Source organism: Melozone crissalis, unplaced genomic scaffold (genome assembly GCF_028551555.1).
Source record: "Melozone crissalis strain CALT ecotype California unplaced genomic scaffold, PUWL_Pcris_2 ptg000036l_1, whole genome shotgun sequence".
Taxonomy (NCBI): domain Eukaryota; kingdom Metazoa; phylum Chordata; class Aves; order Passeriformes; family Passerellidae; genus Melozone; species Melozone crissalis.
The window spans coordinates 21,379,797-21,407,769 of NW_026535814.1; the positions used below are offsets into that span (position 1 = coordinate 21,379,797).

The window sequence follows — 27,973 nt, forward strand, 5'->3', positions numbered from 1 at the left end:
CCATCCCACCCGGTGTTACCCACCCCAGAGGGGCCCCAGGGTGGGTGCTGTGGGCGCTCCCACCTCTGACCCCACGCAGCACTCACTGAGAGCAGCACCTCTCCATCCACACCCCCAAAAAAGCCGCTTGGCACAGTTTGGGATCAAGTGTACATTTTTATTTTTTAATGGAACATAGACTCCTTTAGAAAAAGAAACATTCAGCTGGATGATAACACCCATAGAAAAAACACCAATCTTGTGTTCTCTTTTTTTTTTTTTTTAAATTTGGCATTTGTTATCTGCATTTATATTAAAGCAAAGTGCATCTTTCTTACTTTTTTCTCGTTTATACACATTGCACAATACATAAATAATGATGCTTATAAAACGTCTTTATATTTACAAGTAATAATATATTTATATATAACATAAAATACATTTTTTTCTTTAATAAATCTCAAGGTTTTTTTAAGGAGTCCTTTCTTTTGTGTGGGTGTTTTTCCAAAGCACTACAATGCTAAAGTTCCAAGAAGAATGATCTCTTGTTCAATTAAACCTTTATATTTAGAAAAATAGCTTATGTTAAGGTCTAAACATGCTCATTGAGCTAAGAACAGTGTAAAAGTATCATACTCGTGTATGAATTCAAGAAGAAATGAAAGCACAACTGCATTTCCAGATAAGATGGTACCTGGATAACCTGATCTTAGCAGGTTATGACACACCGACTGTTGTGAACACTTTTTCTCTTGTTTTTCCCCACTTGTTTTTCTTTAGTTGTAATTTCTAAATTGTTTTTTTTTTTTTAGGTTTATAATTCTGTCACTTCTCATCTCAGCTCAAATGATCAAAGCGCGGGCCATGCCCGGAGTCCCCTCCACTGTTGTTCTCTCCCCTTTACATCAATCCACAATCATAACAAACATAGAAAAAGCAGTGGAACAACGAACACAGTGACAAGACACGAACCCAGCAACAAGAGAAACACGGGAGGTCGGTAAAGGACCTGTCTGGGAAGGTTTCTGCACCATCCTTCGGCGGCAACGCGGGGTCAGCACTGCTGGGAAAGGGTCTCGGTGTCACCATCACTGGGAAGGAAGGTGGTGCCTACAGAAACACAGTCATCTCCTTGTGCTGTCCAAAGGAAGGAGCTGTAACATAGAGCTAGTGGCTTTCAAATCCATCAATCCCCATTGGATAATCCTTTTTGAGAGGCGTGAAGTAATTATCTCATGTGATCTATCCCCAACTGCACCCTTCTCTCGCCCTTCTGAGAGTTATTGGTCATTCACACTTTTAAAAAATAGATATATTTATCAAAATACCCCAAAGGCAAAAACAACAACAACAACAACAAAAAAAACCAAACAACAACAACAAAAAAATCATCTTTCATAAGCTATTTCTCAAAACGAGGAAGGGCGAACAACAAAAACAAAAACGAAACAAAAAAACAACAAAAAAAATAGAGTCTGCATGAAAAGCAAGCACTCAGAAGGAAGTAATAGCAGCAAAGTAGTACTGATGTCATGAGTTCACTCTGTCTCGAGTCATCGGTTGTTGAAAATAACCTCCAACCAGCAGGGGCAACTGCTGATGAACTGTCTGGTGTAGCACTGGCCCCAGCCCTTCACAAAGCTGATCTGCACGGTGAATCCCGTCCATGGCTGCTGCGTGAACTCGTGGTCGTTGGGTCTCTGCAAGGTGTACGCCTTCTCGTAGTCAAAAGCCTTGATGGAGAACCCTGGGAACACTTTGTGAACCAGCAACGTCCTGGAGTCGGGGTTGTCCAGTGTGGCCGACTTGATGAAGATGGGGTAACTGCTGCGGTTGTACACCCACACGCCGTCCACTTCCTTGGTGAGCTGGATGCCGTAGCCGATCTTGCTGCGCACCTTCTGCACCAGCTGGCTCTTGTTGTCCGAGTTGAGCTGCCCGAGGCAGAAACCATTCCCCTGAGGTAGATCATAGAAGATGTCCAGGGAGGGCTCTTGGACAGAGTACAGCCGACCCACGCGTGTCTTCTCTTCCCAGTATGCCACCACACACCAGTGTGACCTATCCCCTGGCTCCTGAAGAACTTGAGAATCTGCAGGGGCAAAAGAAAAAGGAAGGATTTAGCAACAAGGGAATCAACACGAGCCGAAAGCAACACAGAACCAGCAGGACCTTGCCTGCCCACATCTTCACGATCCTCTCCACGCATACATCAACGTCCACGGTGCATCCACTACTTCCAAAAAAATATTTCCAGGTTTGGAACTCGGAACTCTGAACTTGGAAATGGCACTCCTGTGCCACTTCAGTGCCTAGTTCTGGCTGGATTTACAGTTCCAGTGACAATGACACAGCCACCCTCACCCAAACCAGCACCAGATCTGCCTCCCGTGCCAGCAGGAGAGGTGAGATGTTTGTGCCACCAAGCACCTGAACTCCTTGATGCTCACCTACTGAACGATGGATTTATTTCCATAAATGACAATGTACTGTGCACAGACACTGAAAAAACTGAGCTGCTGCTAAGAAAACCACACTGAAACCCATGGGACCAGAGGGATGAGAATTGGACTGCTCTGGTGTGTGAGGCTTTTCCCTCCTGCAGGACAGTATGGGGACATGAGATGCCCCCTAACCTCTGGGAAGCACCAAAAGACAGAGGGAACAAAAAAATCTCACACAGGTTAACGAAAAAGTCCTAAAAACTTGCAAAAAAACAGGCAGAAATTCATTTGTGCAGCCCTTCTCTCAACTCCCTTTCCCATAATTACCCCACGCAGCACAGCAATGATGTAGGAGGAAAAAGCAAGGCAGGGGGAGGGAAAAAATGTTGAGAAAGCCCCTTTTCCTGAGGAGGATCCCGAGCAGCCTGGCGCTGCTCGCCGGGTAATTCCTCCCAGCCTCAGCAGGCATGTTAAGACCTGGGAACTATTCATCTCTATAATAGTATTTAAAAAAAAAAAAAAAAAAAAAGCTGGGAATGCGAGTTAGTGAGCGCTACCAAAATAATCCCCTGAACTATGAGAGAAGCTGGTGGAGCTGGGATGGTGGGTGACCCAGCAGCCAACAGCTCTTCCTGCAGCCCCCTCCAACCCCTCCCTGCCCATGGCTGCCTGCTCTCTCTGTTTTTTGCTATTGATAAGCCCATTTTCCCAGTTTTCCTCCCATCTCGTTCAAGCCCTGCGCTGTGCTTTTAAGAGAGACAAAAAAAAAAAAAAAAAAAAAAAGGCCCAGCCACACACTTTTAATTTCCTCATTTCTATGCCAGCGAGGAAAATATTTCTCCAGTTGCTGGAGGCAGCTACTAAAAATGGGCCTGACTGTGGATGTCTCAAAATAGGGACCCTCATTCCCAGGTTAAACCAGGGATGGGGGTTCTGGTCATGCTGGGGTGGTCCCTGGGACAGCATCTGTCGAGGTGCACCCCAGTTTGTGCTTCCACTCCCTTTTTGGTGCCTCACAAGACTCTTGTTGTGGGTAATTTTATGTCCTGCTGAAACCTGGGGCTCAGGAGGGGCAGGGAGGACAGTTTGGGTTATTTCCTCCCCACTAACACAGACGGGGTGCCATCCATGCAAAAGTGCATCCAGAGGGGCAAGAAACACCCCCAGGATGGAGATTCCATCCCCTGCCTGGGAGAGGGAAGAATATGGGAGGGTTGTTGTGGATCCAGAGGAAGGATGCTCCTCACTTTTGGGTTTTGTTTCAAAGCAGCTGGGGAAATTTTTGAGCCATTGTACCCCTACTGAAATTCCTACATGTTTTTATTGATTCAAACATTAAACCATTCCTTTTAGGAGGTGGCAGGGGGGAAAAAATAACTTTTTCACCCAGTGCTTGTGCTTGCATCAGTGAAGACCATGCAACAACTAGTTCACTGCTGCTTACAGAGAGCTATTTAATTGCTAGAGCATTTAGGGAAAATAAAAAAAAAAAAAACAAACCTACCAATAATTAAAAAAAAAAAAAGAAAAAAAGAAAAAATAGAAAACTGCCTTGGTGATGAATGAACGGACCTTTGTGGAGGGCTGGGAGTTCATGAATGAATCCCACTAGGTTTCTGAATGACCAGAATGGGGTGACCAGACCTCAAGGACGAATCTTAGGTAATCCGGGATGTTGGAGTTTTTTTTAAGGAGCTGATGCCAGCACAGAGGATAAATATGCCAGAGCCTCTTCCGTTTGCAGCCTTCAGCTGTTGACTGCATGTCTGGTCAGAAATCCATGAGAACACAAGGGCTCAGCTCGGACAAACAGGCTCAGGCCTCCCTGCCAGCCACCCCAAAGCTGCTTTCTGCAGCTGTGGGACCCCAGAGGAGCCCCCCTGCTCCCACCCTCCTCCCTGGTGCTGGCATCCGCCAGGAAAAGGGTGGGAAAAGCCACCAGAGGCATCACTCTGGCAGGAGAGGAGGTGGCAGGAGAGAAGGAAAAAGTGACTCAAGAGATGCTTCCTACAGTGACAGACTCCTTTTTTTTATTTTTTTTTCCCCCAAAAGGCTTTTTTTGGTGGCAATAATCACGGATCTGTGCAAACGAAGCAAACAGAAGAATTAAGCTCAAAACCACCCTGCTGGGCTCACCCCGTGCAACCTGGGGTCATGGCAGGCACCCACCACCCAAACTGCCTTCTCTGCCTGCTGCAAGCCCACAGAAAACCCCAGACCCCGGGAAAACTCACAGCCACATCCTCCCCAACATGTCCCCGTGTGCCACAGCCCATAGACGGCTGCAAGCCCTTTGGGATGCCTGTTTTGAGTTAAAAGCATCGTTTTTACGAGCTCCTCGGTGCAAACACATCCCCTTCTAAATGCCTGGAAAACTCCCAGCAAACCGGGAGCGTTCCCATGTCCCAGCAAACAATGATAATGTTTAATGCTGTAAACATCTGCGCCATTATTTCGTTATTAAGGGTCCCTCCATTTGCTGCTATCGCCGGGTTGTTAGGATTTTCCATGGTTTCCATCACAGCCTGCCTTGGGGCTCCAGCAGGCTCCCCCATGCGCGTTGTGCAAGCTCATTGTGAGAAAATAATAGTATAGGAACCACTGCAAATAAAGTGAGTGTGCCCTGAGGAATCTGGGGAATTGGTGGTGTTGATCACTCACAGCCAGGTCTGCAGAGCACACATTAGCCCCTCACAGAGGGGAGAAACAAAGGCAGTGCCCCAAAATCCCCGGGGTAACATCTTTTGTCATTCTGGTGCAGATGGTTCATCACCAGTGATGCCCCAGTACAACCATACTACACCATATCCCATCCCCAATGGAAAACTCTTCTCTTTTTTTTTCCCAAATTTTTTACACCTTCCTGGATTTCCCTGATATTACACCATATCCCATCCCCAAGGGAAAACTCTTTCCTTTTTTTTCCCCATATTTTTTACACCTTCCTTGATTTCCCTGAGGGGCCGCCCCAGTTTTGCCAATGCATCCATTGTCCTCCACAAAAGCATCATCCCAGGTAAGTCTCAACTCCCCAACCCGCACAAGAGGCTGTGAGGTTCCCCATCACTTGCCTTGACCTCCAAAACCATCATGTCCTGCCTGAACTCTCCCAATAAAAGCCAATAAAAGTCAGGATTTCTCCACAATGGGGAGAAATGGTCTCTGTGGGCTCAGGGCAGGATCCTGCTGAAAATGCTTTAAAATCCAGCAGGATGGGATCCCAAAGCAATAACCCCCAAAAAATCTGACAGCTGCAGAAACAATAGTGGGTAAAGTAAAGGATAAATCCACATTAAAAGATATACCCACAACAGTGGGTATGGGACGTTCACACCACAGAAACACCCAAATTTGTCAAGTCCCACACTTGGTTCTTCCAAGCCATGGCAGAAGGACTCACATCCCCCCTTGCTTGGAAATTTCTGGTGTGGCTTTTCTCTCCATCACATGGTGAGTTTTAATTTGATGAAAGCATGTCATCCATACTTTTTCTCTCCAAGCTCCAGCAGTTTTATTAGGAGTTTGGGAGGAAGAAGTTCCCTATTTTTAATTCACAGAGACCCAAAGCATTTTAGAAAAATTGAATTTAAAAAAATAAAAATAATATACTACAACAACACAGCTTATGTCCTGGGGGTGTTTTAGATCTGTGTTGTCCTTCAGATCTCAGCCTTGTCCCAATACCAGGTTCATGGATGTAAAGGGGAGCTAGACTGGGGATCTTTGAGTTTTGTTCTGTTTTTTTCAGCTAAAGGTTTTCCTGTAGTCAACCAACCTTGAAAGAAAAGAGCAAGTTTAGCACACACTGAGATATCTGACCCACCAGCATTGCTCCAGCTGACCACATCAAGGGTGACAAAATTATCACCAGTATCTGTGGCAACAACTCAAAGCTGAAAAGAGGAATAAAATGACCTTACTGATGAGGATTTTAAATGCCTGTCATTGGATCTTTCATCAATGACATCAGGTTTAGAGGCAAATTAAACTATCCAAACATAGAAGTATTCAGAACTATGTATGTACACTTTTTGTAATATATGTACATACACATTTATTTTTCCAAAAACCAGTTTTGGTTCTGAGCATCTTCTCATGCTCTTCCTAAAGTTCTCACCATCTCACCCCCTCCTCTCCCTCATTCTTGGGTCTGGATTTCCCATCAAACATCAACTCTGGCACAATATTCACCATGGTTCCATTTACCCTGAACTGCTGACAAAAGTCCTCCCACTTTCAAAAAGGGTTTTGGTTGGAAGGAACTTTAAAGATCATCTTGTTTCACCTCCTGCCATGGGCAGGGACAACTTTTGCTCACACAGGCACTGCCAGGGATCCAGGGGCAGCCACAGCTGCTCTGGGCACCCTGGGCCAGGGCCTGCCCACCCTCCCAGCCAGCAATTCCTAATTCCCAATGTGCCAAAATCTGTGCCTGCCCTCTGGCAGTGGGAGCCATTGCCTGGCTGCTGTCCCTGCCTGCCTTGTCCCCAGGGGCTGTGCAGCTCTCCTGGAGCCCCTGCAGGCCCTGGCAGGGGCTCTGAGGTGTCCCTGGAGCTTCTCTGGTGCAGCTGAGCAGCCCCAGCTGTGCCAGGCTGGCTCCAGAGCAGAGGGGCTCCAGCCCTGGCAGCAGCTCCGTGGCCTGCCCTGGATTCCCTCCAGCAGCACCAGCTCCTTGTGCTGTTGGAGAGGCCTGCAGAGAGCCCTGCCCTGGCTTTCCAGGACACAGCTTTGTGCTGGAAAATAAATGCCCTGGGCACTGCCAAGGAGCAGACGCACACACACAGAGTCCTTCCTCCTTTATCCACCAGCACGCACGGAGGGCATTCGTGCTTAAAAAAAAGAATTGGCTGGGGTGGTGTCAGCACAACGTGTCTGGCCGGGCCGGGGCTGAGGCTGAGAGCGAGCTCAGCGCGTCTCGCGCCCGATAATCCCCCCTGGCTGACCTCAGGTGGCATCTGTGTGTCCGGGACAGGGCCCTGGCCCTCAGCTTGCCCTGCTCCTGGATGCGCAGGAGACCGAGACACAAAACCCAGAGCTTTAAATGCTCTTCTGGTGGGTCCTCAGCACTTCCCCTGTGGCAGTCTTACCCCTCTGTTACTGGCAAGTGCTGATTTTGTGGGATCTCAGGAAAAACAACGCCCTGACCCCTCAGTTGAGAAGCGAAAGGCATTACATCAAGGTGAGAAGAACACAGAGCATAGTGTGCTCACCAAAACAAAGAAAAATGGGCACCCAGAAGGGTAATCCCATTTCCTTTCTACTCCCTCAAGTGACTTACAGGGTGAAAGCAGAACAAAACAAAAAAAGCACCCAAAACCACCAAATAGATAAACAAACAAATGAACAAAACAATGAAAAATACCTAAAAGCCAGATTTCCAGGTACATTAAGCAAAGGGAAAAAAATTCTAAATTAAAGGATAAATCCACATTAAAGTATATATCCTGCTGCAGAAAAGGGGCTTTGTGCCTTTAACAAAGTCTGTGGGCAGCATGGGGACTCCACCCACAGCAGTGTTTGCCCCAAACCTTTTGTACCTCCCAGCACACAAGGGCCAGACAGCTTCCCCTCCACCAGGAGCTCCTGCTTTTGATGGCTGGGACGGCTCCTGAAAGCCTAATTTCCAGCATGGTGCTGTGCTAAGCTCCCGTTTCTCGCAGGAGAAATAAACCCTCACCCTCGGCAGGAATGGCAGCGTGGGGTCCCTCCGGCTCCCAGCAGAAGAGCCCCAAGAGCTGAGACAGTCCATCACATCAACACCTACTTAGGGAGCCTTTAATCTGCGGATTATTGACATGATAGACCATAACATCTCTTCAGGAGCCATTACAGCCCATCGTGTCAGTAGGTACTTATGCAGCCCTTAATCCCCGGATTGACAGGCTAGACCATAAATTTGTGTCTGTGTCTAATTAGACGGCTCTTATTGCTCAGCATATATGGTAGTCATGCAGGCTAAAGAGCCTTAAGATTACTTTTTTAATTTATTAGCAAGTTGTCCAATCAATCACTCAAATGGCTCCTTGTTCCTTGCAAAATCAGTCAACCTTGCACGAAAATAAATGTTAAGTTTCACCGCAAGATTTCAATTTGCTGATGTTTACTAAGATTGAGCCTGATGAGGTCAAGCAGGATAAAATATGGCAGAAGCCATCAGGGGAAGGAGTCTCACATTTCCCCATTTTTCTTGTGCTTTTGGTTCAGGTTTGTATTAAGTGTGACCTGAAATTTTGGGAGGGCTTTGCTCAGTCCCCAGGTGACCCAAACAAAATTTGCCACCGCCTTCCCCACAGCTGGGAACCCCCCTTGTGAAATCAGGACACAAAGGAGGGCAGGTGAGATGGAGGGTAGGGATGATTCACCCCTGAGGACATCCCCTCAGCTTCCCAGCCCAGCTTGGGGTGCCCTGAGTCAGCCCTGCGCCAGCCTGGAGCCCAGCCCTGACCCTTCTGGGGTTAATTCAGCAAGAACATAAAAGTGAGAAGGAAGGAAAGACGGAAGGAAAGAAGGAAGGAAAGAGGCAAGGAAAGAAAGAGAAAGAAAGAAAGAAAAGAAAAGAAAAAGAAAAAGAAAAGAAAAGAAAAGAAAAGAAAAGAAAAGAAAAGAAAAGGAAAGAGAAAAGAAAAGAAAAGGAATTTTTGCCATTTTTTCCTAATTTTCTTCTATTTTTCTCCAATTTTTTTCCAATTTTTTCCCAATTTTCCTCCAAATTTTTCCCTATTTTTTTCTCCTATTTTTCCCTAATTTTCCCCCTATTTTTGCCATTTTTCCCCTATTTTTTCTCCTATTTTTCCTCTAATTTTTCTCCTATTTCTCCCCAAGAGAAAATTTCAGGGTGCCTGGGAGTAAATAGTTTGGGGTTTTTTTTAGTGCCAGGTAGGGTGAAAGTTTCTGCTGTGAGAAAGAAAAAGAAAAAGAAAAAGAAAAAGAAAAAGGAAAAGAAAGAGAAGAAAGAAGCCCTGCAAGCATGTTGTTGCAGACTTACAGGGGCTCAAGAGCAAACACCACTATGGCAGATGGCAAGGCTGGACCAGGAGTAATGTCCAAAAATATAAAAAAAATATATTATAAATTATGGGGTGATGCATGTCCCCTGCACTTACAGGATGGCAGAGAAAGAACCTGAGTGAAACTTCCGAGTTCATGGAGTCCACCAAACCAGAAATTTGATTCATAAACATCCTATTAGTCACTGCTTCTGTCTAATTACGGTGATTAATCAATTACTACGGCTAAAAACGACTCCAGAAGAGAAGAGCCCTTTTCTTGTGACCATTCTCCTTAAAAGCCAGGCAAGGCTGGAGCTACAAGGTGGTGGGGCGGGGGGGGGAAATAGGCAGGCACACACCAAAAATGCCTGTCTGCCTGTCTCCAGTGGTTAGAGGAGCCAGCTGACTCCAGTTTCCTCCGTACCAGGCTTCAGGCCTCATCAGCCATGCAAATTATAGAGTACTGTGCTGTCTGAAGGCCGAATTTCGACTCAGCTCAGAGAAAAGCCTTAGAGGAAGGGTGGGGATGAAGAAGCCAGCCAAATCCATTCATAATATTTACAGTAAATGGGCCTCTTTGCTGTTGTTTAGTATACAGTCAGCCTAATTATTTTTGAAGTTTTAATTTAAAGAACCTTCTTTATCTGCCTCTCCTCCTGCACCCCTCAAAGGTGTGGGAAAGCTTTTCCCTCGTTTCAAAAAAGCAGTAGGACGGGAATCCCTTCCCCAAGCTCCAGCTCGACGGTTGGGTGGGACAAAGGGATGCGGCAAGGGCTGAGACCCTTCCAGAGCCAACAAAATCCATGGGGTTTTTGAGACTCCCGGGCCGTCCAAAGGGGCACACAGATCCATGTGGAAACCCCCCAGAAATCCTGTTTTGTTGCTGTTCTGTGCCAGTGGGGGCTGCTGGATCAGGAGGTGGTGCAGGTGCTCCACGGCCCTGTGCACTCTCCAACGTTCTCCCCTTCCTTGAGGCAACCCGAAATAATCTCACTTTTGGAGCAAATCAGCCAAGAGAGCCGTCTGGAGAGCACAGCCCGTGAGATGCTGCCCTGGGAGCTCCAGGTGACTCAGGGCTGGTCCCAGAGAGGAGCAGCCACCTCCTCCATGCTGCAGCCCCAGCTAGCAGGACACACCTCTTCCCCACCCAAACCCAACCCAGATCCCAGCCAGAAACCTTCTGAGAAAGAGAAACCAGCACACAAAGGGCTCCTGACTTTACTGCAATGCAAATCAGACCTGGGGACGAGCTTGCCAAGAATCTCTCTCCCGGCTCTGGCTGTGCTGGAGGCTCCTGTGGCAGCATCCTGCCCTTCTCCCTTCTGGGATAAATCACACCACGGATGCTGGAGCCACCAGAGACCACTGCCAGCCATGGGGTGACAGCCCCCCTAATGCAGCTGGGGGTTAGAGGATAACCTTAAAAAGCTTTTGCAATGGAAAATAAAGCAGGCTTCACTGTTGCAAGGCAGGAAAGGTCATCCAGCACCCCGGGATGCCCTGGGGAGGGCAGGGATACATCCCCCAGGAAAGCCACAGCTCTCCACCGACAACGTGTAGCCATGTGGGCTACACATTAAAAACCTTGTTAAGGCCTTAATAAAAACTGAAGTAGAGCAGTCTAGGATTTCCAAATGGATACCCAATACACAGATGTGTGTTAGGATTTTTTTTCCCCACCTCAACTGCATTACACACACACATACACAACACAGCATCACTGCTGCTCTTATTCCAACACTGAAAAAAAACCCAACCCTCTCCCTGCAGCACACTGACCCAGAATTCTCCCCTAAAGACTGAAAACAGACGTAAATATATGTTTCTCCCCACACCAAAAAAATAAAAAAACCCCACGTCTCCTAGCAACTTTTCCCAGAGCAGCATCTCCCTCGCAGGGATGTAAATCCATGGAAAAAGCAGAGTAGGAACAAAAGTCCTTTTCACGTTTGTCGTGCCCCGCTCCGTAACAATTATGAAAACTGTTTAGCTGGGCTGGCATTTGGAGCATTTACTGCATTCCTGCCAATAAATTCCAGTCCCGGATCCGATGGAAAAGGCTCCCTCCCTCCGCTTTCCCCTCCCTCCCTTGCCTTCATTCCTCCTGGCTTTCTTTACAACCTAATACCCTGTCGACGCGGGGCCAGGGCCTACTTAGGGGGAAAAAAAAACACCCAGCGCCAGACTGGAGACAGCAGGCAGACTGAAAAAGTTAATCATTACTTCTGTCTGCCTTCATAATCTAATCACGCCTATTCCTAAGAGCAGGCGGCGGAGCACGCCGTACATGGAATATGTACATCCCCGCCCAGGGATGGACGGACAGACGGACACATGGACAGCACCAGCCCCGGCCCGGGCAGGGGGCAATCAAGGGATGGACAGACAGGACGGATGGCGTTGGGAAGGAGTTCACAAGCCTGGCCATGCACACGCACACACACAGCCCTCCCCTCGCCTCTCACTTTGCTCTGGATTAATAACGCGCAGCAATTATAGAGAATATTATATTCATTAAGTAATTAACCCTCCCGGCGCTCCGGCGGAGCTGGCACCCCCTTCCCGCAGACAGAGGCCAGCAGAGGTTTGCCCCGGGCCATAAAACGGGGCAGGTCGGCAGCACACAGGTTAAGAAAAAGCCCCAAAAACTCCTCGTGGCTCATCTCTCCCCAGTTCTGGTGGCAAAGTCCTGAGAGGAGACCTGCTGCGACCAAGGTGGCATCACCAACAGCCAGCAGCATCCTCCCATGGGCACAAAATTTGGGGGATTTGGGGTGTCACCAGCACCAAGCAGCATCCTCCCATGGGCACAAAATTTGGGGGATTTGGGGTGTCACCAGCACCCAGCATCATCCTCATATGGGCACAAAACTCAGGGTATTTGGGGTGTCACCAACAGCCATCAGCATCCTCCCACAGGGACAAATCCCATGGGAATTGGGCATCACTGGGATGCACCAGCATCCACCCATGGGGCTGAAGCCCAAAGGTTTTGGGCATCACTGAAACACAGGAGCATCCTCACACAGGGATAAAGCCCAGGGAATCTGGGGCTTGGCAAGCCCAGCAGCACACCAGCTTCTCCAGAAAATAACTGCAGTGCAACTCTCAGGTGAGCCAAGGCTTCATGCTCTTGACACCCAGGATACGTTTTCCATGCTTGGCTGTGACAAAGAACAGTAAAACTACAGGCCTCCGCTTATGATTTATGGGTTTGTTCCTTATCATGAGCTAAAAAGTCTCAGACTGGCTTCCAAAGAAAATGAATTCATCAGTTCAAACGCAGTGATGTAACTTCAGGCTCCCAGCTCCTTTTCCAAATAAAACTCCTGTTACTTGATTCCTGCTCAAAGAATGATTTTATGGAGTTATTGACTCCATCCGCTCTGCCTGGGAAGGTGCTGCCGGAGCCCAGCCACGAGGTCACTGACAGCCTCATCCCATGGCTTAGTTTCTTAACTATTTTGCCATTTTTTCTGCTTTTCTACTCAAAACTTCAATTTGCACACCAAACGCTCAGCTCCTCTGGTATTATTCTGCATCACCCACCATGGAGGGGGCTCCTCCTCAGCAGTGACACCTGGTAATTTTTATCACCCATAAATTCGAACCACAGCCTTCCATCATCAAAAATCACTGGATCCACAGCCAACCTCTCCACTTGCAAAAGCGGCAGGTGTCTGAATTTCCACCACCTTCCTAACAGCCACAAAGTCACCTCTTGTTGATGAAGTTCTGGCTTCTATGAACCAAATCTCTTTAACCTGTGTAAGCATTACATAGAATCCTACACAAATATGGAACATATTCAGTATACAATGAATATATTGAATATATTGAACCTATATATCTATAGAATATATACATAATATGTTGACTGTATCTTATGTAATTATATAAATAATACATGTAATAAATGATCTCCATACATATTCAACCTACACACAGAGATTGAATAGATTTTGCTCATTATTTAACCATATACAGCCTCACTTATTACGTACATCTCTAAGATACATATTTACAACTAGGGTTAAGAGCCTGAGCCATACTGAATTATTCCTTTAATGGCAACATTTGCCTTTCCACATGCTCATGGAAAAGTCACAGGAGCCAGGACTTTGCCCCAAAGCTGGCTGACCAAACCCAGCACCCCAACAGGGATCCCCGGTGATGGCTGAGGGAGGGTGAGGAAGGACCACGGAGCCTGGCACTGTTCCCCACACATGGGGAGCGTCACCAAGAGCATCACCAGGACCTCCTGCAACCAGCCCACGGTGCTCCAGCACTGCCAGCACAGCCCAACCAGCAGGGCTGAAGCCAGAAGGATTTTTTTGTGTAGTGAGGTTAAAAGGGTAGAGAACGGCTGAGCCAGCTCTTACAGGGTGGTTTTTTTTTTGTTGGTTTTTTTTTTTTGGTTTGGTTTTTTTTTCCCCTTGCAAGTTAAAACCAAGATAATGACACTGGGTGGGGACCAATTTGAAGGGCTGAGCAGCCAAACCAAAATTAGTCTCCCGGCCAAGAGCTTCCTAGGCCTCACAGTTTGGGGAAGGAAGCTGAGAAAAAGCATGAAAATAAAATAAAAAAAAATTCCTCTGGAAGCTGGACCGTCGCGCTCAAGCAAAGGTGACCCTGCTAGTCAAATATTTTTCAACATAATAAAAATAAAATCAAGTACTGGAGCAGCCTCCCTTGGAAAAGCAGGGCCTATGAGATGGTGTTTTTTCCTCCTTTTTTCTCTTTTTCTTTCTTTTCCCTCCCCTGGCACTTTCTTTCCTTTCACTAATAACTATGTTTTCTTGCATTTTTTTTCTTGGCTCTTTCCTCATAAAAGACTGATGTAATTTCCTGTCTTGTCCCAATGTTTCCTGTTAATTAACAGGGTGAAAGTTATCATCATGCATTTAAATGGCAACCCAAAAGAAGGGAGGGAAAAAAAACAGGGGAGAAAAAAAAAAAAAAAGAAAAGAAAAAAGAAATGAGAGTTTGCTGTCTGTTAGCAAGCACCACATCACATTCCCAGCAGCCCAAAAATACCCTGGAAAAAGCTTTTTGGAACTGATGGCTTGAGCCCATGGGCAAAGACCCCCTGAAGGGTGGCAGCAGGTCTGTGCACAGGGGATCCAAGCCTGGATGGGGATGGAAAATCCCTGCAATGCTTGCCCAGAAAAGCTCTTTTCTTGCATTAAGAAGGAAAATAAAAGAAGAAGGGAAACAAGGAGATGGAAAACAGGAAGAAGAAAGAAAACAAGCAGAAGAAGAAAAAGAAGGGAAAAAAGTAAAAGAGGAAAAGAGAAAAAGGAGAAGAAAGAGAAGAAGGAGAAAATGAAGGTGGAGGAGAAAGACAAAAAGGAGAAAGAAGAAGGAGACAAAGAACGAGAAGAAGAAGGAGACAAAGAACGAGAAGAAGAAGGAGAAAAAGAAGGAGAAGAAGGAGAAGAAAGAGAAGAAAAAGTAGGAGAAGGAGGAGAAAAAGAAGAAAAAGAAGAAGAAGAAGAAGGAGAAGAAGAAGGAGAAGAAGGAGAAGAAGAAGGAGAAGAAGAAGGAGAAAAAGAAGGAGAAGATGAAGGAGAAGAAGAAGAAGAAGAAGAAGAAGAAGAAGGAGAAGAAGAAGGAGAAGGAGAAGAAGAAGGAGAAAAAGAAGGAGAAAAAGAAGGAGAAGATGAAGGAGAAAAAGAAGGAGAAGAAGGTGAAGGAAAACAGAAGAAAAAAGAGGGAAAATGGGAAAAGAAAATGGAAGGATAAAGGCCAAAAAAGAAAGAGAAATAAAGTAAAATAACTTGTAGAGAAAGCGGCACACAGCAACACCCAAGATGTTGCATTTATTAAAAGAAGTTGAAGAATAGAGGAAGGGAAAAAAAAAAGAAAAAAAAAAAAAAAGAAAAACCCAGGGGCTAATCCAAAGACAGCAGGCGGAAATCCTGTGAGCTGCCGAGCTCCTTGCTTGCCTGCCCTGAGCCCCGTGCAGGATCAGGCTCCTCCGTGCCCTCTGTTCCTCAACAGCAGCCGTGACGCAGCCGGTACCCCGGCGGCACCGCGGCCACGCCGGCGGCGGGCAAAAACAAAGCGATTTAGGCAAAAAGCGAGGGTGGCTAGAACAGAGACTGTGCCTCAGCGGTTAATAATATCCCAGCGCTGAAAATAAACTGGGAAGGAAGCTCCTTTGTGACAGTAGGCAGGCGGCCAGGCTGCGGCGTGGGTCATTCACGCCGGCGGGGGACGGCAGAGGGGTTGGCACCCACCCGCCACCCAGCTGGAGCGCAGCGAGGGCTGGGGACACGGCTCCTACACTCAGCTTTCCCCTGGGCACCCTAAAATGCCCTGCACCCCGCTGTAAGCCAGCAGGGAGGGTCAGGGTGTTGGCCACCGTGGCTGGAAACAGGCATCCCCCATGGCCATGGCAGGGAAATGCGCTTGGCTAGTGTTACTGGTTCCTTTAGTGTAAGCGATACCCACTGGCAGACAGTGGGCATGAAAACGATGCAGCCACATCCCTGCCAGCCCGGGGCTGCTCCTCTACGAGTGTTTTTGTCCCATCGAGTTTTAAATGTCCCCAGTGATCAAGTTGCTCAGCGGGACAGCTACTGCGAGCGGAGCGTGTTTTGAACTGACACTCAACTTCCAAAATTCCCCTTCCTAGCCCCATTCTTCCCTAAAAAGCACCATGTTGTGGGATTAAAACACAAGAGACCCCATCACTGTTCCCACCACCATCCCCACTGTGATGGACTTGGTGATTCTGGGGTCCTTTGCATTTTGTCATCAGCTGTTCCAAAGGCGCCGTTTGACTGGGAAAATCTACTGGCGTCTGGAAAAATGGGTTTAATGAAGCTGTACAGGTATGGATTGAAACTATCTAATGGGGGCAGCACCTCTGTTATCATTTCTCTTTTAAAACACATTGTACAAGAGTATCTAGGAAAGGCTCAAGAGGCTCTAGAGCACTTAAAAGTAATTATTAAATGGATTCTATTTGCTTTGGAAGGATTTTAATCGGCGAAACGCCCGGAGCTGGGAGGAGGATCCCAGCTGTGTCCCAGGGGGGGTCCCCACAGGGTGAGAACCCCCTTAAAAAAAAAAAAAAAAGAAAAAAGCCCTCATGGGGCTTGGAGGAACCGGAGCGGGTGGCCAAGCCAAGAGCCCGGGGTCAGTGCCAAGCACCAGCTCCCTCCTCCCAGTCGGCCACGGTCAGATGATGTGCGAGGCGAGCCGGGAGGCTCCTAGTCTGGCAGGCAGCCTGCTCTGCTCCAGAGGCTCCAGTGCTGTCATCCTGGCATTAGCCCCTGATAACCTTGTCCTTTCCAGGACGGGACTGTGGCTTTTAGGTAAGCAGGGAGCAGGGGGTCATGTCTCCCAGCGAGGCTGGGAAGGAAAGGGTGCGACGCCCCGCGACGCTCAAAGCGAATTAAAAAATACTGAAACGACGTAAGCTCAAAAATAAACCAAAAATAAGTGACTTAAAGAAAAAAAAAATTCCCAAGCAATTGTTTATCCCTGGGACAAATATACAATCCTAGTTCCACAGGAAGATGTCTCAATTTCAGATTATAATAGGATGCCAATTTGTAAATAAAGGCATTTCACAGGAGGTTATAAACTCTGTAGGGGAGGGAGGTGGAAGTAGGGGGAACGGGAAAACACAGGCAGGGCTCTGGCGGAGAAACAGCACAGGATCCTGTTTACATGGGCAAGGGGAGAGCGACGGGAAGCCGCTTTGGGGGGCAAATATCTCCGGATTTGGACAAGGTGCTTCTTCCCCGTCAAGCAGATAACAGCAGGGATCAGAGGCATAGTGAAACATTCCCGGCCTGTCCGCAATTTTGGAATGAAATGTCAATCAGCCAAGAGGTCCCTTGAACCAGACAAGGTCCCACAGCACAGAGAGCCAGAGCAGGGAATGATGCCAATGCTCTTCCAGCCTGGGGAAGTCTTTTCCCTGCTTTTTTGGTGTGGAGTTGGGAGGGAGAAACTGAGTCTGTGCCTGCTGCAGAAGAGTCTTGTTGGTTTCCCAGCCTCAAGGTTTGCATAACCTTGATCCAGCACCCGCCAAGCACCATCACTCAACATCCACTGCCTCTTGGAGAGCCTGAGGTGCTTCCAGAGTTTGGGCAAATCAGCAGAATTAGGCCAAAATCTGGATAACCTCTCAGGTTTGGTATTTTAGGAGCAACCTCTATAAAAAAGCGGTGGATGTGGCGAAGACACAAGCCAGCTCAACTTGCTCTCCCTCTCTGAGGACAAGGTCTGGACTTCTTGAGAGCTTTGCTTTGCCAGCAGATCCAGCACCAACCCCACCAGTTCACTTCTACCCTTGGATCAAGGCTTCTCCATGGGTCATACAGGAGTTTGGCTCCCACCAACCTGATGCCACCAAACCATGAGCCAGCCACCTTCAGTCACTCCAGCCATGGCTTTGCTTGTTTAAAAGAAGTCACAACCAAACACATCTGCTGAGAACAAGTCAGCTCAAAATACAGGAAAACCACCCTCTGTCTCCTATTTACGGGAATTATTTTTATCCCCAATGGGATATTTTTGCTCTTTAACCACACGGAGGACAGAAAGGATCTGGCTGGCAATACCTGAGCACAGCCGTGTCAGTGGGAGCGACCGTGAGCAAGGAGTCCTGACCTACCCACAGGCTGACCACCAACAAAAATAAAGATGATATAAGAAAATAAATAAAGCCAAGAGTACACAAGTGAGAGCCAGTGCCTCAGGGGAAGCGAGGGGTACATCAGGCAGAGAAGAACGGGATGGCTGGGGAAGAGAGAGCAGAGGTGGGATGGGAAGGGGACACCAGCATGATGTGAAGGACTAACCAGGGTCATTGCATTCCTGGGTCATGAAGGAGAGCAGAAGGAAGAGGGAGGGAGGGAAAGAGCAGCTCAGAGTGGTTATCACAAGGGGGAAGCACTCCCTGTGCGTGCCCCAGCCACGCTGCTCCCCCGCCTCACGTCCTCCAGAGCCTCTGGTATCCATCAGCACAACTGCCTGCAGCCCCAGCACAGACAGAGCCCAGCAGAGGCTGAGCTGAGGCTCCTCCCCACCAAAGGCTCCTCACAGAGAGCTGCAAGGATGCCCACTTTGAGCCCCTCCAATGCTCCCCTTGCCACCATCCTCTCTCCATGCATTCCCCTGCCGGAGTGGCTGTGAACCCCAGGCTGGACTCATTCCCGAGTTCTCAGTGCTGAGTGATCTTCCTTGCCAAATCCTGCTCTTTAAGACATCAGAGCAGGGCTGCCGATGCTGCTGCTACACCAGCACCCACCACACACCACTAATGACCAAAGGCTGCAGTGCTGCAGGATCCCACCAGCACCACCACCAACCACCTGTGATGTCCTTTTCTTCACACACCCACTCCACTTTCCAAATTAGCAAAATAATTACTTTTTTTTCCCCTTTTTTTAAGCCATCCTTTTGCCAAGGAGCTGCAAATCCAACACTGTACAGGTCTGGAGGGGAGGAGGGATGCTGGATTCTCCACCCAATGTCACCCATCCCTATCTGCCCAAACACAGATAAGACCAAGCCAAAGCTGGCCACGTACCCTGCCAATAACTCATTAAAGCCCTCTTCAAACACACTCTTGTGTTAACTAAAATATGCAGGAGGGGGTAGGAGAAAAAAGGAGGAGAAAGTGAGCTTTGGAGGATTGCTCCAAAGCACGTTTATTTTCCTTTCTTGACTGGGTCTCTCCAGTTGGGAATTTTCAGCACTGCACTTCTGCGCGCGGAAGGGAGATGCCAGTAAATCAGAGCAAATTCAAAACAAATGCTCTTTCATGTGGAGGCATTCGGCTTTGTTTCAGGGCTTGGGTAGCTAACCATATCCCTCCAAGAGTCAACTCTCCTATCAGCTCCTCATTAAACTAAATGGCTACAATTACATTTGGGGAGGAAAAAAGAGTGGTTAATGATCGTAAAAAGGTTCTGTTTCCAGGCTTGGGGAGGGGGGGGACCTTTGATAAGGGAGACAAGGAAAAAAAAACCAAATCAAATGAAATAATAGCAATAGAATAAGTTAAAAATGTACTTTTAGGTGGAAATGTGCTTTCATTTGGGAAGAAGCTCAGTTAAGGAGCTAGGGGGGGTCCCCTTCCCGCAGTCTTTTGGGAGGCACCAGGAACGAGCCATGTTATTTCCTGCAGCCCAAGCCCCCACCTCCTGCCTTCCCTTCGGGAGCAGAGCTGCCAGACGAGATGTTATCAATAGGCCGAACCTTACAGAAAGCCCCCTTTTAAAAGCGAGTACTTCCTCTGCTTATTTCATGTGGTATCCTGTGGAACTGAACTCTCTCCTCCCCTCTGCAACGGGTGTATTTCAGGAGGAAAAAGGAAGAAAAAAAAAAAAGAAAAAAAAAAGATCTAACAACATCCTTATTGTGTTGGTTTGCTTCTTGTCTTTTTTCTTTCTACAGTACCTTTTTTTTTTTTTTTATTCCCTGAAGCTATAGGCTCCAATGGTAAAAAAATTTTTAAAAACGCAAATCCTTCTGCCTCTAAAAAAAAAAACCCAAACAGCAACAAGTTTTCCTGTTCCCTCTCCCCCTTCGTTTGATTAATTCTCATTAGGGCCTTTGAACAAACAATATGCTCCCCTCTCAAATAACAGACAGGGTATATATTACACCCAAAGAAAAACAAACAAGGCTCACTTAAAGACATCACATCCACACCAAACGCAATTCCTGGAGAGAGGCAAGGGCAGATGCACGCGCGTGCAGCCGCCGCCGACCTCATTCCGAATTCCAGTTTCAGGGTGATGAATAAATCATAAATCAAGGAGACATCCCCACAAAGGCAAGCACCTTCAAACATCAGCCAGTACCTGCAGGTACATGGTTTCAGACACTTTAATCCTGGTAGAGACACTGAGGTGGCCAGTCTGGGGTGGAAGATGACGTGCTGGAGACATCACACCTTGGAAATGGGGTTGGGAGTTGGACTGGGTGACCTTCAAAGGTCCTTCCCAACCCAAACCTCTCTGTGCCTCTACACAAACTCCAAAGGGGGTGGAGAAAGTACCTAACAAGCCTCCATCCTCTAACAGCAACTGGAGGCTGAAGGAGATGGCAAATAGGAAAACAATGGAAATCACTGAATATATCAGGAAGGGGCACAAAAACATCATCAACTCTCTCTGCAACACCCTCTATAAAAAAACAGGCCATCTTTCCTCCCCAGGCACCATGAGTCTTGTGCATCAGGTGTGGGATGCTGGCGACCTTACCAGGAGCAAAACCTGAGCAGGGCTCTCATCCCCGAGACAAGAGATTCCCCCCACCACCAAGTCAAGGATTTGACACCAAATCCTTCTTTAAGGTAGGACTGCACCTGTGCCCACCATAATCCACACACCTGAATGAATGGTCAGCCATAATTGCTTAGCCTTACCCTGCGTCAGTCCTTTTGCCTCTTCCTGCCTGAGCCCAAAATGAATGGAGCATAAGGCTGGAATCCAAAGGAAGTACAGACACATGCAGGGATGGAGAACCTTGTCTGGGATTTCAACACATCCTCTGCACAACAGGTACATGGCTGCTACTGAAATTAAACCCAACTCCCGCTCTGAGCACACACTTCTCAGTGATGTGCATCCCCAAAACTCCCCCAGCATCACTTTGCCTTTTGTCAGGACCCCCAGCCAACGCGCCCCACGGCCAAGATCAAGGGCAGCAAGAGATGTCTTACCTGAGAGCCCCCCAGGGGCTAGACAATTAGTTCCCCCTGTTTCAGTGGAGGAAGGCACAGAGTCTGGACAATCTGCTGGAGCAGAGGAAGGAAAGGGAAAAAAAAAAAAAAAGTCAGTATATAGGTGGTTCTTTGCAGGCTCCCAGCATCGCCCCAAGCAGAACACACATTCCAAAGGGCTTAGCAGGAAGCGATTACTAATTGTCCGTGCAGAGACGGTAGTTCATCAAGAAGCATCCACCCTATCCACCCTAACTCGTTGTCTCAGTCAAGGCTGCGCTTCATCACCAGCCAGCTCTGATTATAGACTGGCAGAAATTACAGGCTGGCTGCCACCTCTCTGGACAAGTCACCGGCTAAGGAGATCAAGGTTGTCGCCGTTCTGATGCAAGCGAGCTTCCAAAAATGCTTAAACCGTGGCTTTGTGCACCCAATTTAGCCAAAACCCGTAACTCACCAAAATGGGAACCAAAAGGGAAACATCTCATTGCTGCCCTTCTGCAGTGACCGGGCTGAGTTTTGGTGCCCTGCTCGAGTCACCACCAGCAGCTGGCAGATCTCATTGCCACCTCCTGGGCAACGGGACCCACTCCTCTGGGCACCACCAAAGGGCAGGGTAAGACTGACTGCTCCTCTAGAGGTTTCTCCCAATGCTCCTTCAGAGGTTTCTCCCAATCTCCAGCAGGTGCTGGAGATCAAGGTTTGGACCTCTCTACCCTAAGCCTGCTCTTGCAGGTGACAAAAATCAGAACAACACTGATCTCTTGGTCCTACACAACAACTCCAGCTTTTTGGTCACTACCATGCGGGACCCTGAGCTGAAGAACAAGCCTGAGAGGACCTGTGAAGTTCATGAAAACTTCTGGTCCTGAAGGACTTTGGGTTTCTCCAAATTTGGGTTCTCTATGCCCTCATTTTGCCCACATCTCTATCCCAAAGCAAGGCCATCACAAGGAGAGCTGAGATGATTTTCTCCCTACTGATAAAGCAATTCTGCCAGATCCCACCCCTGAAATACCAGTGAATAAGAAATTCCTGTCTGCATAACCTCATTTTATCAGAGTAAAGTAAAAGCCCTAACAGGAATATACAGTTTAACAGGATATACTTAATCAAACTGAAAACAATAGGGGAGACAGGAAATAGACTTACTTGTGAAATACTGTATATGATACGCTCTCTAAATGCCTTGTCGCGCTTTCTATGCTTTAAAGAATAGGGTTTTTACTTTTTTAACTCTTTCTAATCCAGATAGGAGATTTCCCCGCCATTCCCCTGTGATCGCTTCAACTGCTTGAGCTACAGATGCTTTCTGAACACAGGCTGGACCACTCTGCCTGCCCTGGGCTCCCTGTGCCTGCAGCTGCAGCTCCCTGAGGAGTTCCTGGGATAAGGGACATCACTGTCTGGCTGTGGAGATCATACATGACCAGGTTCTCTATTACCACATCAGGCAGGACAGACTCCAAGCCAAACTCCAAACTCACAACCCTAGCAATGGGGTGATGTGCTTCCACACTTCTTCCCCAGCTCTCTTCCTATGTCCCATCACCCAGAGGACAATTCCCCCCATCCATGAATCACCCCTGGAATGCTCTTTCCAAAACTCAGGGCTGGTGCAGCTCAGCTCTAGACCAGCCAGGAGAGTCAGGTGTGGAATGAGCCAAAGGCAGAACCCTCACGGGGTGTCTGCCCTGTGCGTGGCTGGATTCATTGTTGCCCTCTCATCCTACCACCCACAGATCTGCTGGGGCTCTCCTTAGGAGTGGACACTGGGCTGGCTTTACCCTCAGCACCAGAGAGGTCGAGGATCAGACATTTGTCCAGCCTGGTGCACACCAATCTCCTCCCAGCTCTGCCTTCCCACAGCACGGGACCATTGCGGAGACACACAATTATTCCTTGTGGCCACCAGCCCAACCTTGCAAGGTGTCAAATAGCTCCTGGGAGCTGCCAAACCTCCAGCTCCCCCGAAAGCTGACACCACAGCAGGGCATTCGGCCCCACAGCGACATCCCAGTGAGTCTCCTGCACTCTCACACACCAGCACCACCAAGTCCAGTCACGCCCGAGCACAACGGAGCCACTTGCAGCCCCTTGTCCCACTTAAAGCTCAGTCAAAAATCTGCCTGGATTATTTGAGGGCACCACTATCCATCTCACTTTCAGCAGAGCTGCAAGCTCCAGCAGGGACATCAGGAATGCTGAGTGCCACACACCTCCATCATCCATCCCTGCCAACATCCTCTGTGAGGAAAGTTCTCTCCTTGATAAAATCCTCCCCATCCCTGGAGGCGTCCAAGACCAGGCTGGAGGTGGCTTGGAGCAACCTGTTCTAGTGGAAGGTGTCCCTGCCTTGGAGTGAGATGACTTTTAAGGTCACTCCAACCCCAACCACTCTGGGATTCTATGAATGAGCAAGCCAGGCTGACCCACAGCCTTCCCTCAGGTCTCTCAGCCATCAAGGGCAGATCTGTCTGTTCTATGACAAGTACACAAATACCAGATCTATCCTACCAACACAGCCTGATGTGACATTTCATTGCCTGCAGCAGAACCCCAGCTCCTTGTCCATCCCAGCTTCCCTCCAGCATGCAATGCAGCCTGTCTCAGCCTCCATCATCTCCAGAGAAACTGACTTAATCCCCGTTGGTTAAGGGTTTTAAACAAAAAGAGAAGAGAGATTTAGACGAGATTGAAGAGAGAAATGGTTAATGATGGCAGTGGTGAGGCCCAGAGAGATGGTAGATCCCCCGCCCCAGAAACATTCAAGGTCAGGTTGGATGGGATTGCAGCAACCTAGTTGAAGATGCTCCCGCTCATTGCAGGAGGTTTGGACTAGATGGTCTTTAGGGTCCCTTCCAACACAACCTTTTTTTGGTTCTCTGATCTGCCGACCTCTGCCAGAGCCCACACCAGTCCAGGGTTATTATCTGCCTGTCTCTCCATATGAAGCACTTACAAGATATATCACTAAACACTTTACTTTCACCACCACCATCATGCTTGATGGAAAAGCAGAAGTTTCCTGCTGGATGCACATTCCCACTGTCAGAGCCTTAAACACAGGGACTGTCCCCACTCAAGGCCCCAGGTGGGAATACAGCTGAGGGGCACCAGCCAGGTAAAAAATCCTCACACCTTCCCACAGTCCTCAACACGCAGCTGCCACAGGAGATGGCAGAGAGTCTGGGACGGGAAACCCTCAGTGCCCCTGCAGAGGAAATGCTGAGAAACCCTGAGCTTGCAGAACCCACCTGCCACCACAGACTTGCAGGCTCCGCCGGTGCCTGTCACAGCCCCGCCAGCCAGGACTCAGCTGCCAAGCGCATTTTTCTTTCAAAAAGGGAAAAAAAAGGAGGACTTTTTGGTGAGTAACCCACTCGTTTCTGTGTTTCCGATGGGCAGCGTTAATCACTTCCTATTGGCCGATAGGAATAACTTTTCCTTTCGAAATGGCACATTCATGTTCTGCGGCTTTGCTGTTTACACACATTTTGCTACCTTATGTCAACGCTTGCTAATGAATAAATATATCATTCGGCTAACTGAAAATGAGATCCTGGCAGAGGCAGATTGGATGTTTAAATCCTGCTAATAGATTTTATCCTAACATCTTTACAGGCAACCAAAACCAAGTTTAACCCTTCTCTCCTGCAGCTCCAATCCCCTTTGCATCCCATGCCAGGATCATCAATGAGTGCAGTGAAAAGCCATAAAGGCAAAAAAATAGGAACTTTTGGGGAGCACTGCAGGGATGCAGCCAAAATTATGTGTAAGGCACAAAATTTCATGACCCAGCAGACCCTCAGAGTTTATTACAGAACAACCCTTCTGCATCCCAGCACATGCTCTGGATGCTCAACCTGCTCCCTATGTCCCTCTTTCATTCATGTGCCCTTATCTCCTGTTTTTTTCACACCAAGGCAAGATAGTTCATGCTTTGCAACCCAATTGTTTGTTAAACAGCTTTGTTTATTTCCGAAAGGCAAAAAAAGACTCATTAGTGTTCCCAAGGAGTTTGCAGAGGGGGATAAGGACAGTCCAGCCTCTGAGGGGGCAGCTGGCAGGATGAGACCCCACCACCGAACCAGAGCAGCCTCAAGGATGGGGTTTCATTTAGCCCTGAGACCCTGCAGAGAGGTAATTTCTCAGACACCGTTCCGTTGGCCAGAAAAACCCCAACCAAACAATCTTCAGGAATATCTGAGCATCCCCCCTTGCCGCCCTGCAGCGGTGCCAGGACCGCGGGACGCGACCGCAGGGACCACGGTGCTGCAGCCCACTCACTGCAGAGCCACCCATCCTCGGGAAGCCAGGAGCTGCTCCTGCCGAGCTCCCCGCGCTTCCGACTCTCCTCCCCGGCTCTCCTCCTCCTGCCAGCCTCATTTATCTCACACCCGGCGAGCTCGCTGCCAACCAAGAGTTTATGCAGACAACCGCAAGAGAGCCGGTGCCAGCCTCAAATGGGCTTCTCCCCTGGCACCCTGACATTCAATTGCAAGCAACAGGCATGCACAGTGGTGCTAAGAAACTCAAGTTTTTAAAAGGTTAAAAAAATAACTTTTCAGACTCTTTTCCCATTTTTTTCCCCCCATCCTGATGAGGTAGGATTAGGCTCCTATAAAACTTAGAGAGATTTCTAACCAACCAGTCCATCTGTCAAGGTTCACTGGGATTCTCAGGCATCAGGGAGATGCTGTGCTGGATCCCAACCTAAATCCCTAAAAATTCACCCAGGGCTGCAGAAGCACTGCCATTTCCAACTGGAGCCTATGGTTTTCCTGGCTGACTCAAGCAGCACAGGCCTGCACTGCACTGCAATCCCTTCTGAAGTTTACTGCCAGAGTTTTAAAACCCTACTTTGTGCACAGAGTGGCTTAGATAAATTATATGTTAATTCTTACAGGAGTAGCAGGAGGCACAGAAGCACACAAGCAACCCAAAAGCAAAACGCATGACAAAGGCAGGAGACTGTTTCCCCGATAAAGGGGCTGTTATGCCATTTTTTATCTCTTACACTTGCATTGAAAAAAGTCCACTTACCAGTTGGTTTGAGAAAATCCATTGGATATCTGGAGTAGGGTGGAGGGGGAGACTCTGGAATTAGAGAAGTACAGAGAAAATAAAGGCAGAGCCATGAGAAAGAAAAAAAAAAAAAAGAAAAAAGATAGGAACTTATGATAACAGTGGCATTCTTTTAGCAAAACTGTTTGTCTTAGCTCTGGGGGTTGGAGGCAGGGCAGCGAGGCGGTGATTGCCTTGATATTTAGCTGTCAGATAAACAAAAGGGGCCGTCTGGCGCCAGTCTCCCTGCTATCTGCCGCTCGGGCTGTCTGATCGGGGCCTCCTTGGCTCGGCGGAGCCGCGGCAGCGCCGGGGCCGCCCGGCCCTTAATCCCCCGGCACCGCTCGGGGACGGCGGGGAGGCAGCGCCGGGGGAGGGCAGGGGGTCCCGAGGTGGGGGCGCCACCCCCTCCCCTAAATGCAAAAGGAAGTACATAAACCACGGCAAGGGAAAGTTTTTGTGCGTGTTCTGGGTTGTTTGTAGCGGACCGGGTTTGGTTTGGTTTGGTTTATTTTTTCCTCCAGAAGGGAAAAAAAAGTTTTGTAGGCCGGGAGGTGAGCGGGGCTGCATCCACGTATGCCTGTATCCCCTCCAGACATGCATCCCCTCCAACCCCTGCACAGCTCCAGACCCTGGGTCCTCCCTTGCACTCTGCCATCCTCTCCATCCCCTGCACCCCATTCCCTCCATTCCCCGCACCCCTGTATCCCGTCCCTCCCCTGCACACCTCCAGCCCCCGCGCCGCTGCATCCCCTCCACCTCTCGCATGCCCTCCAGCACCCCTGAATCCCCTGCAGCCCCGTGTGCCTGCCGTTTCCCTGTATTCCCACATCCCTCCAAGCCCTGCACACCTCTGACCCCTCCATCCCCCGCATCCCCCGCATGCCGTGCCATGCCCGCCGCCGTACCTAGCTCGCAGAGCCGGCTGAGGTGGTGCGGGTTGCAGCAGACGAGCTCGGAGTGAGCCTTGCCGTAGGATTCACAGCAACATAGCCGCTTCACTTCGGAGCAGTGGCGGAGGTCGGGCCAGCGGAACACCTTGCACAGCAGCACGGGCAGCGGGTACCAGTGCTGTCCCAGCCGCGAGTCGGCCTTGGCGGGCAGCAGCAGGCAGGGGGTCCGCGCCCCGCCGCGGGACTCCACGGCGTGCAGCAGCCCCTCCAGCTGCCGCTCCTTCAGCCGCTTCAGCACGGCGTGGGTCAGCGCCTTCAGTTCCGCCTCCGCGCCCGCCGCCGCCCGCCCGCCGCGGCCCGCCTTGCCCGGGCAGCACCCGCGCCCCCCGCCCAAGTGCGCCCGGGGCTCGGCCACCGCCGCCGCGCCGGGCTCGCCCGCCGCCGCCTCCTCCTCCTCCTCGCCGCCGGGCGCGCGGCTCCGCCAGAGCCGCCGGACGAGCACCGAGCGTTTGGTCCTGAACATGCGGGACGAGAGGAGGGGCCCCCGGCTACAAAACGGGCATGTCGTCCGCCGAGCATGAAGGGGCCGGCAGGCGGGATGCGGCGGCGGCGGGGGGCAGCGGCGGGGGGCAGCGGAGCCGAGGCGGGCTGTGGCATGCGCCAGTCTCCGCGCTGGGGCCGCGGGTCCCGCCGCCTCCCGCGGGGGGATGCGCCGGCCGCGCCTCCGCCCGCTGCGAGAAAATTTACAGAAAAATCGGATCGAGAAGAAAAAAATCAAAACTGAGAACAAGAAGAAGAAGAAGAAAAAAAAAGGGGGGATAAAATAAAGGTGGGGGGAAGGGAAGGGAGAGACAGTCGCCGCTTGCTCCGGCGTTGCCCAAAAAAGCAAAGAAAAACGAAAAAATC

The 27,973-nt window shown here is 49.2% G+C and overlaps 1 protein-coding gene across 2 annotated transcripts; it reads right to left on the reverse strand.

Moving 5' to 3' along the window:
• Nucleotides 1-150: 150 nt before the first annotated feature.
• Nucleotides 151-27,973, reverse strand: SMAD7 (SMAD family member 7). 2 transcript variants are annotated; one of them, XM_054283372.1, is made up of 4 exons: nucleotides 27,083-27,973; nucleotides 26,154-26,207; nucleotides 21,108-21,179; nucleotides 151-2,071 (listed from the first exon to the last, which is right to left on the reverse strand). In XM_054283372.1, exons 1-4 carry the CDS (start codon nucleotides 27,588-27,590, stop codon nucleotides 1,533-1,535), a joined length of 1,173 nt encoding a protein of 390 aa, XP_054139347.1. In that variant the 5' UTR covers nucleotides 27,591-27,973; the 3' UTR covers nucleotides 151-1,532. The 2 variants fall into 2 exon arrangements, with proteins under 2 accessions (XP_054139347.1, XP_054139346.1); XM_054283371.1 differs by having other exon boundaries at nucleotides 21,108-21,182.